The 20,320-nt window shown below is 33.4% G+C and overlaps 2 protein-coding genes across 7 annotated transcripts; one reads left to right on the forward strand and one right to left on the reverse strand.

The window, feature by feature from the left end:
* The first annotated feature begins 304 nt into the window (after nucleotides 1-304).
* Nucleotides 305-12,587, forward strand: LOC105431441 (rabphilin-3A). 5 transcript variants are annotated; one of them, XM_089082982.1, is made up of 11 exons: nucleotides 305-661; nucleotides 3,966-4,073; nucleotides 4,279-4,454; nucleotides 6,992-7,133; nucleotides 7,898-8,419; nucleotides 9,290-9,849; nucleotides 9,917-10,098; nucleotides 10,562-10,818; nucleotides 10,898-11,044; nucleotides 11,303-11,723; nucleotides 12,225-12,587. In XM_089082982.1, exons 3-11 carry the CDS (start codon nucleotides 4,387-4,389, stop codon nucleotides 12,350-12,352), a joined length of 2,427 nt encoding a protein of 808 aa, XP_088939108.1. In that variant the 5' UTR covers nucleotides 305-661; nucleotides 3,966-4,073; nucleotides 4,279-4,386; the 3' UTR covers nucleotides 12,353-12,587. The 5 variants fall into 5 exon arrangements, with proteins under 5 accessions (XP_088939108.1, XP_088939110.1, XP_088939112.1 ...); XM_089082983.1 differs by lacking the exon at nucleotides 305-661 and adding an exon at nucleotides 1,162-3,356; XM_089082984.1 differs by lacking the exon at nucleotides 3,966-4,073.
* Nucleotides 12,382-15,364, reverse strand: eIF2Bepsilon (eukaryotic translation initiation factor 2B subunit epsilon). 2 transcript variants are annotated; one of them, XM_089082988.1, is made up of 3 exons: nucleotides 14,676-14,815; nucleotides 14,205-14,616; nucleotides 12,382-14,078 (listed from the first exon to the last, which is right to left on the reverse strand). In XM_089082988.1, coding segments are annotated over exons 1-3 (1,632 nt in total). In that variant the 5' UTR covers nucleotides 14,678-14,815; the 3' UTR covers nucleotides 12,382-12,860. The 2 variants fall into 2 exon arrangements, with proteins under 2 accessions (XP_088939114.1, XP_011643925.2); XM_011645623.3 differs by having other exon boundaries at nucleotides 14,205-15,364.
* Nucleotides 15,365-20,320: the final 4,956 nt, after the last annotated feature.

Consider the following 20,320-nt stretch of genomic DNA (forward strand, 5'->3'; position numbering starts at 1 on the left):
AGGTAACATATGCCTCCGTTCACGTTTTATCTATGTCCGCGCCTGTTGCGTCTGACTACCCCTCACTTTATATTAGCCCTCTCTCTTTTCCACCCTCCGCGTCGCTCCTACGCCTTTCACCCGCGACCACCCTCTTCCATCGCGCCTCTTCATCCCTTCCTTTCTCCATGTTTGCCGGCTTGATACATCCCTGCGGACCATACGGGAACGAGGGGGAGAGCTCTCGCACCCTACCACCTACCGACCTTCCACCCTCCGATGCTCTTCCCCCGCATCCCACTGCTGCCGATGCCGAGTGGAGTCGCGCGCGCGCGAGTCAGTTACTGAGGTAGTGGCGACGATACATCACATCACAGACCAGCAGCAACAGCAGCAGCAACAGCACTCGATCAGCACCCACTTGTCGGCCGACAGCTCGTGACAGCTCGCGGTGTGGGTATCTCGGCGCACGGCTCCCAACGGACCGATGCGACTACCTGTACGATTCTCGAACGGTCACCTGGGGGAGGAAACCAGGAACGCGGCGCCGGCAGCGTGTACTAATTAGCGCGACAGTTAATTGCCGAAGAGCACGAGCCGCCAAGACCGCAATTGACCGCATGCGTGCGCGTCCCGCGTCGACGTGACCAGCTGCAGCCTGTTGCAAGCGGCGGATTATGACGTGAGTTCACGGTCCTTATTCTTCTTCTTCTTCTTCTTTTTTTTTTTTTTTCCTTTGTCGTTCCTCGTCGCGTCGAGTTTGTAAATCGATTGAATAAGTTGACTAGGTCTCTCCATGTAACAATTGATCACGTTGATATCGCGTTGATATCTCAGTTACGCATTATCGCGTTAAGTATGTATTATACTAAATATTCTATGCAAATTGACATAATTTAAAGAAACTTCCTGATAATCTCGAAGGAAATGCAACTTCTTCATCGACCTCGGTAGGATCTTTTGATATTTAAATGATACGTAAGCGCTATTCGCATGTTGCGTTTGGACATATGGAATATCGCTCCTCGTTATTTTCCAACGTCCAACGCACGTTGATACGTTATCGAACGTCTAAAACGTCTAAAACGTATTTACCTGCGCTTTTAATCGATAAACCCCAAAAACACATTTACATAAATGTCGCATCGTATCTCGATCGATTTCGAGGTGCCTACAAAAAAAACTCTATGGCAAAATATCGTGCTACGCAAACTCTGTATAATTTATGCGCGCAACAGCGTAATCGAGCGGATTAAATTACTTAATTACAAAGCTTATGCATGACGGGTGAAAAGCCATGGGGAAAGCTGCGGTTGTTTTCGTTATTAATAAGCCGTAATTACGCATGTTCGGTGTTTACATGCATAATATCGAACGTCATTGATTAATCGACAATATCAATATCTAACACAATCGCACTCAATTTTTTTCTTTTTGTTCACGGGGGGGGTGGCCGCCTGCCACTCGCGGCAGATAGTCATCCCTAAGGAAAGAATTCGAAAGAAAGCTCCGCGTCAATCAATCGGACGTCTTCAATGTACTGTTTCAATGTTTCTTTATATACATCTCGATTCTTTTTGCACCGCGTGCCGATATGCTCTTTGGACTGTATTTTCCAGCAGCTTTGTTCCTTTTTTAACGCGACACGCGCTCATGGCGCGGCGCATACACGTAATAAGAAAAGTGTAAAAGACTTAGAGAGAGAGAGAGAGAGAGAGAGAGAGAGAGAGAGGGAGAGAGAGAGAGAGAGCTATGAGGTATGCACCATGGAAGTATCGATTCTCCGAGCAAATATAGCCACTTTCGTTGAAAGTTCCTTTGTTCTCTTTACCGCGGTGAACCATATGATAGCGCGAGTAACGCGCGATGAACAATGGCAGCAGATAGCAAGACGGCACGGTGAGTTTATTGAATTTTCTGTGAGAAACTTGTGCGTAGCCCCCGAACTTGCATGTGTGATTGCGTGATATACATCGAGAGATTGTAGCTCATATACAATATAAAAGATATTGAATTCTTGGTTTTCCATATGCGTGCCATGTGTATATATGTGGATGTTTGATCAGCCTAGTATACTTCTAATTATCTTATTTTTAAATAAAAGCTGTAAATAAAACTTTATATTTTTCTACGCTGTTTAAAATATAATGCTTTGAAATAACGTGGCTTTGAAATTACCCGGCAATATTATGAAAGTTGTTTGACATACAACAGATACAAGCTATATTAATCTGTGCTCAAGGATGCTAATACATGTCTTCATAATTAAATTTATTAGCAAATGAACATTTTGCATTGCACATATAAAGAACGTAATATAAATACGTAATATAAAAAAGATTTTAATCGACTGACATAAAACTATATAAGTTTACGACGCTATATAAAACGAGATTAATGTTATGATAAAAGCTTTTTGAAAGTTCGTAGGAATGCTATATATCGAGATATACCACGACTGCATTGAGAAGTAACCATCGATTTATATAACGTTGTAAGTTGAAGAAAGAAAGTTCACAAGACTGTATTTCTTGTTATATTCACGTTACCTTGAGAAGTATGGCGCTACGTATTATTTCCTTCATTCTCACGTTTATTCCTCATTATGTCAGAATAATTCTCATATAAAAACACAATACTGTGTCGAGATGCGCCAATACGTTGTAATATATGAGTCGTCGAATGAATAAATCGTGTAAATTAAATAAAAATGAATTTTTAACTTGATACCAACTTTCATACAGAATTATTTTGCATACATATAATTTTAAATCTTTCTATAGAAACAGTAAAAACTTTCAAAATAAAATAATCTGCATTCATTCTCAGCATTAATTTCTCTTTTATCAAAATAGAAATTTCGTATAACCGTATCACACTACTATTTCATCGAACGACTGATGTATGAATGCCATACATTTCCTTCATTTTACTCGGCGAATGTGCGACAATTCAAGCAGCTCGACGGTAAAAGCCATTATCAACAGTGTGCGATAATATCACTGTGCGGAAACACATTTCGAAACCACGTTTGTGATAGACGATACCAGATTTCCTGTGCGACTCGAAGCGCGCATCTCATCGTACGCATTCTCGTTATCGTTCAAATATTTCCTCAAATATTTCTAATTTCCCGAGTCCCAGTAGAACACAAGGATTACGTCGTATGCCGAACAGGAAAATAAATGAAGGAACGTGGGCGGTGCGGCATCCCACGCCCGGAGAAAAATCCTTTACAACTGGTATTGCCAGCCAGGAGGGGAGAAAGATAATAATTCACGTCATATATGTCGATACGCGCGCATAAACTTGACACGTTAATATTCGGAAGTGACGGAATTAGACAGAATTGCCAAGTCAGATTGCGTACGATTACGGTATGATCGTGTTGAAACTTTTCATTAATTACGAAATCTGTAAGAAAATGATATGAGTGCTATTATCAAATATATATTAGTGCTAATTGCTTAACTGTACAAACTATGCTGTACAAACTAAAGTAATTTGGTTATTAATATACGTACAGCAAAGTGAAAGTGAAAATTTTATTATGACTGACAAAGAAGGAATGTAAATTTAAAAAAAAATAATATAATTTGAAATGGAAAAACTATTTTTTCTTCACAAACTTTTCAAAGTTTTTTTCTTTATTTCTCGATATTTTTAGCAAATCCTTTTATCAAATGCAAACTGAATGTATCCTCCTAAATTCGTTTAATAAAATTTTACTAAATTACATATCGAATTTAAATGCTAAATGTCTTTTTAAGATTATAAAATAGAAAATAAATAAAAACAGATAGTTATATATATGAACAAGTACAAGTACAAGTATATGTAAATTTTATACAGATGTAATTGTAAAATATATATGAAAATATTGTTACGAAATGTACACGTGCAAATTAATTCTTTCTTTGTTCTTTCTTGTACGTTCTTAATCGAGATCTAAATTGGGTTTGAAGAAGAAACAATTAATGTTGCAGTGGAACCTGCTAAGTGCTAGTTCAAATCGCCTCGGAGAAAGACAGTTTTAATGTGGCTTCCGGATGTTGTAATATTTTTTTACAAGTGGTACATTTATCAAATTAAAGGTAATTTTAACGTTAATACTCTAATTTTATTCAAATTTTAATTGTAATTTTTATATCTTCTTGCATTGATATTAAACAAATATCATTAAAATTAATATATAAAAATATAAACAAGAAATATACAAATAATAAGAGAACGAATAATAAGAGAATAAATGATATTTCAGTTTATATTTTATGAAAAATTGTATGTTTATTATTACAGATAGAGTGACTCAGCGCGAAAAGAGAAACAGAAAAGAAACAGGAAAAAGAAGAGAACAAAAAAAAAGAAGAGCAAACAGTATTTACAGATACAATAACTCACAGCAAAATGGATGAATCAATAACACGAGGTAGATGGGTTTGCCCGAATGATCGGCATTTGGCATTGCGAGCAAAGTGAGTTTGAATATTAATTTTCAGCTAAAATAGATGCCAATGCTTAAGTAATGACACGGACTAAAACCATTTCTCTATGTTTAACAAGGAAACGTATAGACGTGTTTCTCTCCGAGAGAGTTATATAGAATATATTATAGAATATATTATAGAACAGTTGGAGATAAAAGATATATTCTCTTAAAAGCTTTTTTCCAAAACTAAAATAATATTACAGTTATATATAATTTTGTATAGATATGTGAAAAGCAAAATATTAAAAAAAAATGTTTCAAATAAAAGTTATGATATTTGATAATGCACCTCTTTTTATAACCGTTTAATGCTTTTCGAATATCGTGTGCCTTTTATCTCTATTTTCATTATTATTCTTTTAAACAGAGATCAAAATGCATTTTTTGCTAAATTTATACAATTATCAACAATATAACGTTTTCGGAAATGAGCCATAAATATCGCACAATATGCATTGCGGCTATGCTTTTGCATAACCTGACACAGCTTTTTCAGTATTACTACAATATAACTACATATATACGATATAGAATAATGAAAATAAATGTACGTAATGCATGCATAATATGCAATATATTGCACAGTATGATGAAAAATGATTAATATTCTAGGAATCAGTTTTTATTCAAACATATTTAATTATATGTATATATATCAAAATGCCGAATATTTTTGATATAATATTAAAAATTATTGAAAGTAAAGAAATCCGTTAAAAATATAAATTATACAAAATAAACAGACGCGAATAGATTTTTCGATTCTTGCAAATTTTTATTTTCAAATAGTCATATATAAGCATCGATACGATTTTATCGCTTCTTTGATCTTGACATAAAAATCCCGAGAGATATTTTTTCTTCTCTTTTATCTTCTTCAATATGTATCTAAACAAAACGTGTCAAAATTAAATCTTGAGGATTTACCTTTTTAAGTTTATCTTTTCAAGCTCAATATTCTCCAGGGCACTCAAGATTTTCGATGTTTCTATGGGAAGCTGAAATAATAAGACTTTTAGTAACGAGTAGATACGTGATTTCATCTTAAATTATGTCAACCATGTATTACAAAAATTTTTTTTAAAGAGGATTTTTTTTGCGAAACTTAATTTGCCAATTTAAATTTCTTTAATAAGCAACCAGAATTTTTTAATTAGATTGGTATATTAATATTTTCAATTCAAAAAACTTTTAAATTCAAATTTAATTGTTTACTATTTAAAAATTTAAACATTCCTATGTTATGGCAACAATTTTTACACTAACTTTGATACGCTCTATAAGCATTAATAATATATAAATTTTAAATAAATATTTATTTATTTGATTTAATTAATTTTGTTAAATTGAGAAAAATAATCCTGTTCTTTTTAAGTTCTTAAAAATTAAAAGTTCTTAAATAAACATATATACAAATTTGAAAATATAAAAATTAATTATAAATTCTTTATCATCATTTGCGCATATATTATATATTATGCTCATAATTACAAATATCTTTGTTGCTATCTTGTAATATGAAATATGATACAGCAGAAGTTATTATCATACGAACATAAAGCACAAGCATCGCATATAAATGCGATGCATATAACATCGTATTTGTCGCATTTCCATAAAAAATATAATTTTATAAAGTAATATTCATATATATATATATGAATAATATATATATATATATATATATATATATATATGAATATTATTTTATAAAATCATATTTTTTACGGAAATGCGACGTTATATGCATCGCATTTATCATGCGATGCTTGTGCTTTATGTTCGTATGATAATAACTTCTACTGTATTATATTTCTGTATTATATTACAAGATAACAACAAAGATATTTGTAATTATGAGCATAATATATAATATATGCGCAAATGATGATAAAGAATTTATAATTAATTTTTATATTTTCAAATTTGTATGTATATATATGTGTGATGTGTGTGTGTGTGTGTGTGTGTGTGTGTGTGTGTGTGTGTGAATTTGACATAACATATCTTCAATCTCTTTTTTTTATAATTTTAAAATTTACGAAAATAACAGAAATTTGTAAAAAATATATTATTTTGAAAAGTCCTATGTATACACACAGTTATAAAAAAATATTAAATTAAAATATAAAACTTTTATCTGAAATATCTTTTAGATTATTAATTTCTTTTTAGAATTTCTGTTCAAACTTAAATATATCTGGTTTGCTTCAATAGATATTTGATCAAAATAAAATATATCTAGTTTTATTGTTTGAAGTTCTAAACAAAAAAACGCTTATAAAAAAGTTACAATTCTTTATTCTTGACTATTCTTTTACTTTTGATAAACTATCTAAAATTTATTCATATTAGAGAGAATATTTCTAATTTTTCTAATTAAATAAGGTATGGCCCTAAATTTATTTTAAAGAAAATGCACAAAATAATGAAATCTTCTTATTGTTACATGTTTGTAAATAAATTATAAAATCTTTAAGAGTAACTCACTCTATAATAAATAATTATGCTAAAATGATACAGATTGCGAACAGGATGGTCTGTAAAAACGGGATCTTTCGAATCCCATGGGTGGGGAGAATATCCAAATTCCTGCACGAGCAATTCCAATCGTTGCGGACAATCTTTCTTGCTCACTGACGATGAACGAAAAACCATTATCCAGGTAAACCTTACAATAAAAGACTATATTTATGATAATTATGATAAATTTCGATCTTGTTTTCCAACTCGATTGGTATTAATTAAAATCAAAATTTTAGTAAAACTAAATTATTTCTTTCACAAAGGAAATATATTATTTTAAAAAATAAGTATATTTATTATTTATGAGATTGAAATTATTATTGAGATTACGATTTAAAATAATAACGGCACTAAAATAACATCCATATTTGAAAGAAAAACACAAAGAAAGAAAAACACAATATTTAATTTAAGAAAGCCCATAGTTCCAAGCTATTTATGTAGGCACTGAATAATTTCAAAGCTCTTTTCCGTACGGACAAAAGTATCCCTAACAACCACTCTCGTCTAATCGACTTGATTATACAAGTTTTATTTTTCCACTTTGGCCGAGAAACTACACGTGTAATTGCAGTTTCAAGCAAGAGTTAAAATTTATTCATAAAATAATATTTTTCATATTATAGATTTTTCATATTACAGGAAAATGAGTTGTATGTTGATTATAAAAAAATAAGATTGATATATTCAGTTATTCTATAGAAGAGAATATTCTATAGAAGAGAAAAATTGAAGAATTTAATTTGTTTTAATGACATAATGCATTTTTTTTAAATTTGAATATAAATAAATTTTTTTAATCAATAAAATAAATGTTTAAAATCTCAAGAAGTTCATCCTTCAATCGAGCTTATCACAATTAGATCAATTTCAACCTCTGGTTCCAAGTAGATGTTTCCATAGGTAATACAAAGGGCTGAAGCTCTCGATCTATCGGAGCAAGAGCGAGTCGGTAGGCTCGTCGAGAGATTGGAAAATATGAAGCGGAATGTATGCATTGTAACATCGACCAGATCAAACGAGAGACGCAGTTGCGGAAGTCGATGCTCCGGCGGGGCTCGTTGTGTTTGTTCGTGTGCACTTTGTGGTGAAAAATTCGGCACAGTACTAGGAGCGAGTGCGAATCTCTGCAAAGACTGTCGGAAATATATTTGCCAAAAATGTGGCATCGAGGCCACAAGACTCAATCCATCGAAAGGAAACGGCGACGAAAATAATGCAACTACTTCATCGCGCAGCTCATTACGTGTCATAAGACTCGCTCAAGAACGAACAGGAAGCGTTAAAGGAATTGTCCAAAGGTCTCACGGTAATGCGCAAAAGCAATTCCTCTGCCGAATTTGTGCCGAAACTAGAGAGATGTGGAAGAAGAGTGGTGCTTGGTTCTTCAAAGGCATGCCGAAGTATATTCTACCGGAGAAGAAGGTACATGCGCGCGCGGAAAAATGTGAATATAAAAAACTTTGAAAGAAAACAAAAAGATTTCTGCATTAATAATACATTTAAATCACATTCAGCACAAAAATGATCTATTTTAATTATATTTCTTATTTTTATATGTTTGTTAAGAGTGCTTTCTAGTTAAAGAAATATTTATCTTAAATTATAGAAGAGATCCTATATGTAAATTAAATTCCGATTGTAAATTCCGTAAAACTAAAATCTCACTTAGCAATAATTTTGTGAAGAACTGAAAAATTGTGAAATAAAATCAACAAGATAACTAAATTTAAATTTAAAAAAAAGAAAAAGAGAGAGAGTGTTTTTCTATCTAGTGCTCTACATTTTTTTAAAATTATTTTGATTTTTCTCTTTCAAAAAAGTTTAAAAAAATAATCTAGAAGTAAAATTGTCTTTCTAAATTACTATACAAACTTGTAAAATTATAAAATTTATTTTATTCAGATATAGTCATATCTAATCCAAAAATAGCAAAACCAATTAAAATCGATTTAGATTTAACTCCTATCTATCTATCAAACAAAATCAAATCATCGCGTGCTATTAATACTGATATTGAAGCGCACTATAATGACAATCATATTTCCGTAAAGCATATTTTACATAGTAAAACTCGAACATATTGATACATATTTTGATATTTATTTCTTTTTCATATATACTATACATATGTAACATGTTTTGTCAATTATTTAAAAATATATTGCAGAAGATATTTTATAATTAATGCATATGCATGAGATATGTAATAAAATTATTGATAAATATTTAAAGATCTCTAGATCTATTTTTCTTGTATGTTTTATCGATACAATAGTACGAATTTTTATGTAGGAGAGAGGATGGTGTCGACTCGGTCACAGAACGTCGACATGGACGATAGGCGGCGGACCGTGCAAATCCTTGGATTCAACCGATGCCCAGGATTCCTCGTCTGACGACGATGCAACGCGGCGACTCGCAGTAACTCGCGGTCATTCACCTACAAATCTATCAAGCAACCGTGAAAGCACTCCTACCAAGTTGACAATTTCAAGCCCTGCTACCAGTACTTCATCGCCAAGAAGTCCTCGGGGAAGACCAAATGGCCTGTCACCTTCGGGTTATCGCGAGGATACTAGTTCCGACAGACTGGACAAGTCCTGTCTCTCGATCGCGTCTCAATGCAGTCGACTTTCGCCCACGGGTTCAATTAGCACCCCTCGCTCGAGGGCAAGCGGCAAAAGCCCGAACGGACTGCAGGTCGAACAACGCGTGTCTTTTGAAGACATTTTTGTAGACGATGAAAAAGCTAATGAGGCAGATGATGACGAGGAAGAGGACACCGAAGAGGCACGCAAGGATATTTCTACATCCATGGATCGATCGAAGAGCACTCAGGTACAATCTCTCAGGTACGTAAGGACGTTAACGAGCGGGGTGGAGGTTTGAACTTACGCAAAAAAAATCACCATCTCGTAGACTAAAAACGACGATAGCGACGACACCGACCACGCCGGTCGAACGGTTCCAGACTATGGGCAAGATCCTCGAAAAGAATGCGGAACGAGATGCGAGCAGATCCTGCTCGGACCAGGACAGCTCTTCCAGCAGTCGCAGCAACAGTCAGGTCAGGATGCCAAGAACCCCGGAATACCCACAAGGTTAATAAAAGCGTCTTAGCATAGGAATATTCAAAATTGCATAATTATTGGCTAATATAAAATTGTTTGTCATTTAAATTCTTATTAATTCATTATTACGTAAAGTTTTCATCTTTTTAATTAAATAATTATCTTTCTTATCTTAAATAAAACATTAAATAATTTCGTTGTTAAAAACAAAAGTATAAATAAATAATTATAGCATTATAAATAAAAAGAAATAATTTTAGCTTTAAGTTTTAGCTTGCGTTTTAAACTAAAAACGCAAATGAAATTTTCCGTAAATTGTTATTTAACAAAATATCATCTGGAATCTTATAAAAGATGATTAAAATTTTAATACGAAAAAGATTTTTAAAAAGCAATTAGCGGTAAAAGGCCAATAATCGTGTATAGTTTAGAAATTACATATGAAATGAATGTTGAAAATATTAATAAAATTAAACTAAAATTAATAAAACAGAAACGGAACAAGATTATGGGACTCTCGAAGTCTCCTTGCGATACGACCCGGCAGATCAGTGCCTCCAGTGCAAAGTGGAGCGTGCACGTCGTCTAAAGCCCATGGATATTCAAGGCCTCGCCGATCCTTTTTGCAAGCTGAACATATTGCCCGTCGAGAAAGCAACGAGCAGACGATTACGAACGAAGACGGTGCACAAGACGCGCGATCCCGAATTCAACGAGACGGTGAACTTTCACGGAACAACGGAAACCGATGTAAAAATCACTATTATAATGCATGAATATCAATCCGTTCGTAAATGTACGTAATAAACGTTAAAAATCTCTCGTGCAGATATCGACCGGCAAAGCTTTGCACATCTTAGTCATCCAGGACGATCCGTCGGGCCAGGACTTCTTGGGAGAGGCGAAATTCCCTCTACACGAATTGATACCATATCAAACAAAACATTACAAAGTTTCTCTACAAGCTCATTATCCAGTATGCTAAATATACAAATATATCTTATATAATTACATTTGCGAAATTAGATCTAATTCAAAATTATTCGTAACATAATTAACTTTTATATTTGGATATATACATGACAGAATAAATAAAGGCAAGATATCTTTATTTGAAATTAACATTAAAGTACTTACATTAAGTAAATTTCCATATACAAAGTATATAAAAAAATATATAAAATAAATATCTGTATACAATGTATACAATGTGTTGATCATCATTATTATCTAGGTGGACAACGAAGAGGAAATCTGGGGCATGTGTTCAAGCGGTCGCGGGAAGATTCAGATAAGCCTGAGCTACTGCACACGTCGGCGTGCACTGTTGGTCACGGTACACCGTGCCACGAATCTCCTACCCATGGACAGCAACGGGTTTTCTGACCCATTCGTCAAATTAGCACTCGTCGAAGATGCGACCGACAATCATCGGCAGCAACGGTTCCTAGATTATTCGGCCAATCGCGCTACTGCCAAAAAGCTGAAGAAAACGGCCGGCCGCGGATCGCAGAGTACGAGCATCAAGCGGAAGACATTGAATCCAGAATGGAACGAAGAGTTCGTTTTCGCGACTCGACTGACGGAACTAATGAAGCTAACCCTATGCTTGTCCGTGTGGGACAAGGACTTTGGCAAGAGTAACGACTATCTAGGTACTGCAAATTATTACTAGTTTTATTCCATGTTCTTTTAATTTTTTAGCATAAGATTTTAGTCCTGAATATAATCTAAAAATATAATCTATCGCATCCTTAATTTAAATATAAAAGCTAGTTAATAACATAATCAAAATTTAAAGTAATATATATTTCTTATAATTGAAATTAGAAGTTAAGATTAACATTTTTCAAGAGACTTATTGTATTAAATTCATCTTTTCTATTTGTTTATGATATTGATTTATCGAGTGATAAATAGTCTTCACTTAGGATTTTGCTTTTCTTTTAGAAAAATTACTTATTCTTTTATCAAAATAAATGAAAAACTATAATTAATCTTCTACTAGCTATAATTTTTTTTCTACTAGTTATGATTAATAAATCGTTAGAATTCTAAAATTAATTCATTCGCTTCTTCTAAGTTTTAAGCATCTATTATTCGCATTCAACGTAAAAAAAATGCTTATATTTTACGCTCATTTTTATAATTTGTAGGCGGCCTTATGTTAGGTTGCGGTAGCAAAGGAGCGCGTTTACGACATTGGATAGATGCGATCAAGTTCCCGGATCATCGTCATTTGGCATGGCATAATCTGGCAGAGATGGATGTACCTATGGAATGATAGCTTTGTTTCAGTAATCGGAAAGCAGGTCAAGATTAAATGCGCACGAAACATGCGGGCTTTATCGACACATTATACAAACGTATAGTTACATTTACACGGATATTATACACGCGCGTACACGATAATATACTTGGAATGCGTATTATCGATCTGTGCGTGATTTATCGTTGCTCAAAACTTAAGTATTATGAAGCATTAAGAGTTGATACAAAAATAAAGAAATTGAGAACTAGTTCCATTTTGTTACAATTTTTAAATACTATATTCACTTATTACACATAATTATTGCATAATTATCACATACACACACACACACACACACACACACACACACACACACACACACACACACACACACACACACACACATATATATATATATATATATATATGTATATGTATATGTAATAATTATGCAATTTCTTATTACATTCATATGTTAATATAATTTAACATTATACTTTATATAATTTTTACATAAAATTGTTTTTAATGAAAAACATTTTTAATCGTTACTTTCAGAAGAATCTTCCTCCGCCTCTTGCAACCATTTAATAAATGGCTGGACAGCAGTTCTCACTTTGTCTCTTGGACTATATTTTGAATTCGGATATTTTTCGTACCACTGTAAAATCTTTTCTTCCGACAGTATATCACGGTCGTAAAACTGATGCAACAGATGTGGCGTGTATGGTAGCAACTCGGCAGTTGTACTAGCAACGTCTTCTACAGCACGCAAACAATCTTCCTGCGCATCTTCATTCTTAACATAATTCAAAATAATAGTATTAAAATAACTTGTCATAATCTTCAGATACTTTTGATAGTTTAAATTAAAAACGGTGGTCTTTGTTTCGGAAAGATAATGAAATGGCAGACAGAGAATTGCTTTGATAACATTATACGTCACTTCGTGGATAGTGACATTATATGCATATCTCGACGAATTTATTTCCAAAATTAAGTTGTCGCATTTGAGTTTATCTTGATAACCACGTAACAAACTATCAATAACTTCGGATAAAAACATACTCGTATCATCCGGAATCGGAGAATTGCCGCTTTCACTGCTAGATGTATCTGTTAAGTATTCTACTTCTTTTTCATGAATGTTCTTAAAGTAAAAAAAGTCTTTCTCAAGATTAAGATTTGTCATTATAATTTTAGTTATATCACAAGATATAAATTTAATAATGATATCCGCATATTTACTTCGAGCAGCAATATCAACTCCAGGACAAAGTATACATCCATCTATTTCGCTACGATATCTAATAATGCAATCCGGGAACACAATACTGTTCTTAATAGTGCAATTATCTTTGACTCTGACATTTGAAAAGATATAAGAGTTATATATAATAACGTTACTACCTATGATGCAATCATTTGCAATAACAGATCTTGCAACTTTAGTCTTATTTCCTAATGCACTATTAAATCCAAGAATACAATCACTTTCTAATATACAACCTTTAGCAAAAGTAACAGTTTCATGTTTGTATGTACTTTGCGTCATACATATAAATTTATTCAATAAGAAGAAAGTATTTGGTGCAAGGGGGAAACTATGTCTATGTAGAATATCTCGAGTAAGCAGATGATAAGCTTTCCACGATGTAATTGGCAAAGCATAATCTTCTGTGTTTAATTGCTGCCAATAAATTCTTGAATCCAATATCTCCTCGTTCATCAACACTCCTCGAATAAAATCATCCATAGTCTAAACATATAAGAATATTCTATATATTATATCTATTTCATTAAAATATTATTGAATCATAATTAAAAATAATCATGTTAAACTTGACAATTTGAATAAAAAAGTAATTTAACTTGTTTTACTTACCTGAAAGTCAAAATTATCAGCAAAGAGTGGCAAAACAGATGGTGAACACAAGTAAATATGAGTATCCAAATGACAAGAATTAACTTCCACCTCACTGTGATAAAGAAACCAGTTTAACTCCATCTTTACTTTTTTCTCACTATTCGTCCGTTTATTATAGTGCAGAATCTTATTGCTAGATTTATCTATGACAATTGTACATGCTTCCTCATGGAGGGAGAACTCCTTCATCGAACCAAAATTTCGTAATACCATGGTCATAGTTGCTCCCTTGTCCTTCTCGACTTTCAAACGATGAACATTGAGTAAGGTTTTAAGATCCGTATTGATGAATGCATTTCCACGGATCAGTATAAAATATCCTCTGATCCAACCCTTCGTGTCAATATCTCGCAGAGCATCTCCAAGAGACCTGCAGCCATCAGAGATGATCAAGGTAATCGTGATGTTTTTATAAATCTTTTCACTCACATATTTCTTAAGCTGATCTATGTGACTGCTGCAGTAGAGGAATACTTCTTGTACTCTCGATTTTTTCAACGTTGCGATCGTATAATCGAGAAGCGGTATGTTTATCACAGGTATCAGGATGCTCGGAAATAAATCCTGTGCAGGAGTTAGTCTCTCTGTAAAATCGTCCGCAAGAATAACAGCTTGCAGGATGTCCTTCTTACACATTTTCGAAGTCATGACTTGTATCCAACTAATAATTTCTGTATAATTCCTTAAATCGTCGAAATTTATAGGACAGCGTCAGGATACTGATACTCCTGGAAAATGGCCGCAGCTTCCAAACGGCGCCAACACAGGCCGACAGGCCACGAATCACGATCCACCACGATCACAGCGTCAAGAACACGAGAAAATTTAAAGAGACAAAGAATGAAACAATTATGATTAGATGAGACAATCGAATCACTTGTAAAGAAAAGTTCTGTAAAGTCTCGTGTTACATGTGATTCATGCTCATTTTCAATGCATTTCTATAAGAGCAAATTCATAAAATATTTTCTCAAATTATTAACACAAACACTTAACCACTTTTCGAATTTTTATTATATACGTACAAGTAAAGACGAACTCGCATGTTGAACAAAAATAACTGTGTTCAGCAAACATAACGCCTGTACAATTTGACTACGTTGCAATTGGACATAACCACTTACAGCGATCGATGCCTGGAGATTTTCCACTAGATCAACCAATCAAAAAATTGGCCAATCGACACATGGGCATTCGAGCGCCATCATGTGTCAAGTGTCTCAATAGACACGTACACTCACATTGGAACACATAAAAATTTTTCGATGGACTATATGTCAAAAAATCTAATATTTAATTTAAGAGAGAAACTTGAAAGCGGTTATCTCATCTTTTTTTCATGAGACCATCGAAATTTCTGTATACTAGCACCTCTAAATTTCATTTTAACATATACGAATTAAATAGCCACTTTCATTTTCCGGTACTGCCGATAAAATCTTATTCTGTGTTATTTTTACAATTCATAGGTGAGAGTAGTTTATGCAAGAGTATGCTTACGCAATTACACATCTATTTACGTTCGCATAATTTTTTTGTTATAGACTAAAATATTAATGAACATTAATATATACATTTATCAATATGTTCATATTCATATTCATATACATATACAATAAAAATAATGTCTGACAAATATTATCTTATTTTTATAAAAACCCTCATAATTAGATTTTTTAGCACATAATTATATGTTATACGATTATTCTTATAACTTATCGTTGTTTAATATTTAAATCTTATAATTTATAGATAATTGACAATATTTACATTATAGGAAATATATATGTATTAAAAAAAAAATTACAAAGAAACTAAGAGCAAAAATAAATCAAAAGAAGCATGATTTGAATAAGTCTTATGTATTAAAAATAAATATATATATATATTAAAAAAATATATCCGGGAGTTTTGTAGTGAGTTTTCTCCAATATTTGGAGAATATATGTAATTTATACGGCCTTTTATCATTAAAAGACTGGAGTGTAATATAAAATTAATTCTTAACATATTCACAGTATATTAATTAAATTTTGTGTGAAATAAAAATTTACGAATATCACAAATACCGATCGTCGAAAGTGTTAAGTATAATTTAATCTTATTCTTATTTATTATAATGATAATAGATATAATACATATGATAATAGATTCACGATAATTACGAACGATTATTTTTATAATAATGGTCAATTCAATATTTTTAACATTAAACATTTTTACATTAAATTCTCTTATTCTGGATTTTATCGTAATTTGTATAGCATTTTATAATACATACGTATAGCGACAGCTATTTTTTTTTTTGTTTTTATAACAGTTGTTTATTGTAACACACTTAAGATATACAAGATATCCATTTTTCATAAATCTAACGTAACGAGTCTATTAAACAAAACAATAAAGGCACGATAACAGAATTATTCAGAAGGCACGTTAAAACGTAACGATTACAGCATTTAATGTTGAGTCATCAAAAGACGTTATAGATCTTCGTATTAGTTAGATATTATTCGTAATATAATTGAATATTTCATTTCACACACGTTGTAGATATCGTAGCCTTCAAGACTGTTTACGAGTGGCTATGGTATGTGCGGCGCGCAGCGCGCGCCATGTTTACGAGCGTTCCACGTGCTACTCTTTCTTAATCGGCGTTCGAACAGGTAGCAGCGCGTAATCGCTCCGCGTTTCTTCATATTCTTTCATTGTTAAATGATACCGTGAAACGTTGCCGTATCAAATGAATATAATAGTAAATGCTTATCAATGATTGACTAACTATTTATAAATATATCGAAACAATATCTTTTTAATAAAGTATATATATACATATGTCGCGCGATTTATTTCTTTGAAATTTATGACTTTTTGTAAATGATAATCCCTCCGATGGGGTACGGCCTTGACGTGGCGGAGGGGCTGAGTATTCCGAGGGGTTCTGTACCCCAAAGACGAAGAAGCCAACAGTATCCATTGCATCATTATTAATAATTCAATATTACAAATAATATCTAATTTACATATATACTATAGCGAACATAAAATAATCGAACATTAAATAATGTATGTATTTATTTCATTAGAGAGTTATCGCTTTGATATATTTATGAATCATTAATCTGGCTGCAGTTTATTTATTCACTTATTTATTCACTTAAATCAGCAGTAGAATGTCAATTAAAAATCGACGACTATTGCGTATATTATTAATATATTATTAATAACATTAATATCATATTATCAAACGATAATATTAATAACATACGCAATAGTCATCGATTTTTAATCGACATTCCACGCGGATTTAAGTGAGTGAATGAATTGATAAATTAATGATTTACAAGCATATCGAAACGATACTCTCTAATAAAATATATACACACATTATTTAATATTCGGTTACTAATGCCCGATTCCATCTAATTCTTAGAATTAGAGAAAAAGATGAAGAATAAGTTAGATCGAGATTAAAATTAATCTGCGTTGATGAAATCGGGCATAAAAGATGTAGTTTCGTGTAACTCAGATATTGTTTGTAATATTGTTGAATATTTCGTCGTAGTCAGATCATTGATGGTATAGCCTTGAGAAATGTTTATATACGGCGCGTAGCGCGTTCCATTGTGTACATAGGGCGAGTCGTATTTATAAATGGTTCACGTGCTACCATTCATTCACCGGCGTTCGTACGGATAAGTCGTGGTGCGCGTCGCTCCGCATTTCTTCGCATTTCTTTAAACTAAACATTGTTATATCTTATGAAATAATATCTTATGCAATAATAAATGCTTATCGATATCATTCACAATTCGTATCAAGTATATCGAAATGACGATTATATAACAAGATTTTATATATATATATATATATATATATATATATATTTCGCGACTTATTTCTTTGAAATTCACAACTTTTTGTAAAAAATACCCCTCTAATGGGTACGGCCTTGACGTGGCAGAGGGGCTCAGTATTCCGAGGGATTATCTAAGCGGTACTATTAGTCGGCAAAATGATTTGCCGATTAATTTGTGCTACTTAGATATGTATCCCAAAGACGAAGAAGCTAACAGTACCCGTTGCACTGTTATTAATAACATTAATATTAACATTAAGTAATATTAATGTTAATAATAATATACTAACACAGCATAGCTACGAGTCATGAAATGGCTCTTATGTGGCAAACTTGATTAATGCGTTTCACGCATTAATCGTCGGTTTTAAACCGACATTCCGCCGCCGCATTTAATTGTGAATGAACGAACTGCAGCCAGTTCGTCGCGTCGCGCGTTTGCTTCGGGAGTGCCGTATAAGTGATCGGTCTAACAGACTTTTCCTCACCCTGCGAGGGCCCGTTTGACAAATACCATAGTTCGAGCCGGTCGAGTCGCACTGTCAAGGGGTGCAGGGAGCGCGGGATCTCATTGAGGCGTAGTCGGCTACGTCTTCACGCCACGTGCGCCGCGGCACTGGTGATGCCGGCTGTGAATGTTACACGCACTCGCTACCGCTTGATGTGTTGTGTTTCGCACAGTTGCAAATTGCATTAAACGGCTGATTGAGAACACGCTCTGTCTTTGACAAGTGGTTCGGTCTCAAGCGGCAAGATTTCAATCGGCTGACTTGTTTTCGTCGTTTCTCTTGATTTTTTATTTTCGATACAGCATTGCCACGAGTCGTGAAAGGGCTCATATGTGGCGCGTGCATTTCACGCACTGATTTACGCGATTATATAAGCGCGTATTAGTCTGGAGCGCTCGGACTATTTTTCATTTTCAACACAACATTGCCACGAGTCGTGAAAGGGCTCCTATGTGGCGCTTGCGATTATTTAATCGCCAACGACCTTTATCTTCCCTTCCTTAATACCTTACCCTTCCCCTTGCTAAACAAATCGCGTTTAATCTGACTCGATCAGAGCTTAGTTCGGGCGGTTATTGCGTGTGCCGAGAGGCTGGATCCCAGTTGTCCGATTGTCTAGATTGTTAGGCATCGGCGGTGAGTACCTTCTCTCTCGTCACATCTACCAGCCTTCTCGATAGCCCGGGTGACTTTTGATATCACGTGTATGGTATCCGCCCTGGTGATTCGACCTGAACCGTTGGCTATGCGATGGTTGAGTCAATTTTAGACGTGATTTCTAAGAAACAAGAGATGTCGGATTCAAGTCAGTCGATTCGTCTTCTTCCGCTTCGGTCCTAGCCTTTGCTTGAAGAGTTACCGTGTGTCCCGAAAAGCTCACCGACTCGGGTGCTGACTGGACCGACAGAACTTGATATTTTCACGGGTAGCTAAACGCGGAGTGCCGTAATATCGCGCGAAAGACTTTTATCGAAAGTTAGTCCGCGCGCGATTATAATAATTCGCGAGTGTTTTTTGCGAGTGTCCTGTGCTGCGAGGACATCCGACGACCCGACACCTTGAGAGGAGGAGGAGGCCTAGGAGAGGCATCGGGCACCGGCGGAGCAACCTTGCGGTAAATATATATTTCTGGTCAATATTAAATTAATTGTTTTCTTATTTATTTAGATCATTAAATTTCAATAATTTAAAATTTATAATTCCGAAAAGAAAAGCAAAAAATTTAAAGTTTCATACGAATTTATTTCTATAAAGATCTTTTTTAAAAAATTGTATAATTATTTTAATAAATATATATAGTAGAAAAATAAATAGATTTACGTGTAAGAATTACTTTTTAAAATATCTATTGTTTCGAGCGCTGCTATAATTTGAGTATTCTGTTTGTGTGTTACAGAATCATCGTAGCTACGTTGCAGATTCACTCCGCTGTTACGCATCGGGTCGGTGAGTGATAAATTTTTTATACTGGGGTAACAAATTTGTGATATTTATATTAGATTATTTTTATGTATTTATTATAAAAGTATTGCAGTTGGATGTATTTTCACAGATTCGTTGCCCTAAAATGGATAAATTTAAACAGTTTAGGGTGTATATTTAATCCTGGTATGACTATTTATTTATGTGTTGTATTGTTATGTGTTGTATTATTATGCTCAGACATAAAGAATGAAAGTTCATTATATCGAACGGACAAGTATATT

This window comes from Pogonomyrmex barbatus, unplaced genomic scaffold, assembly GCF_055798465.1.
Source record: "Pogonomyrmex barbatus isolate J1 unplaced genomic scaffold, ASM5579846v1 scaffold7, whole genome shotgun sequence".
NCBI classification, from domain to species: Eukaryota; Metazoa; Arthropoda; class Insecta; order Hymenoptera; family Formicidae; genus Pogonomyrmex; species Pogonomyrmex barbatus.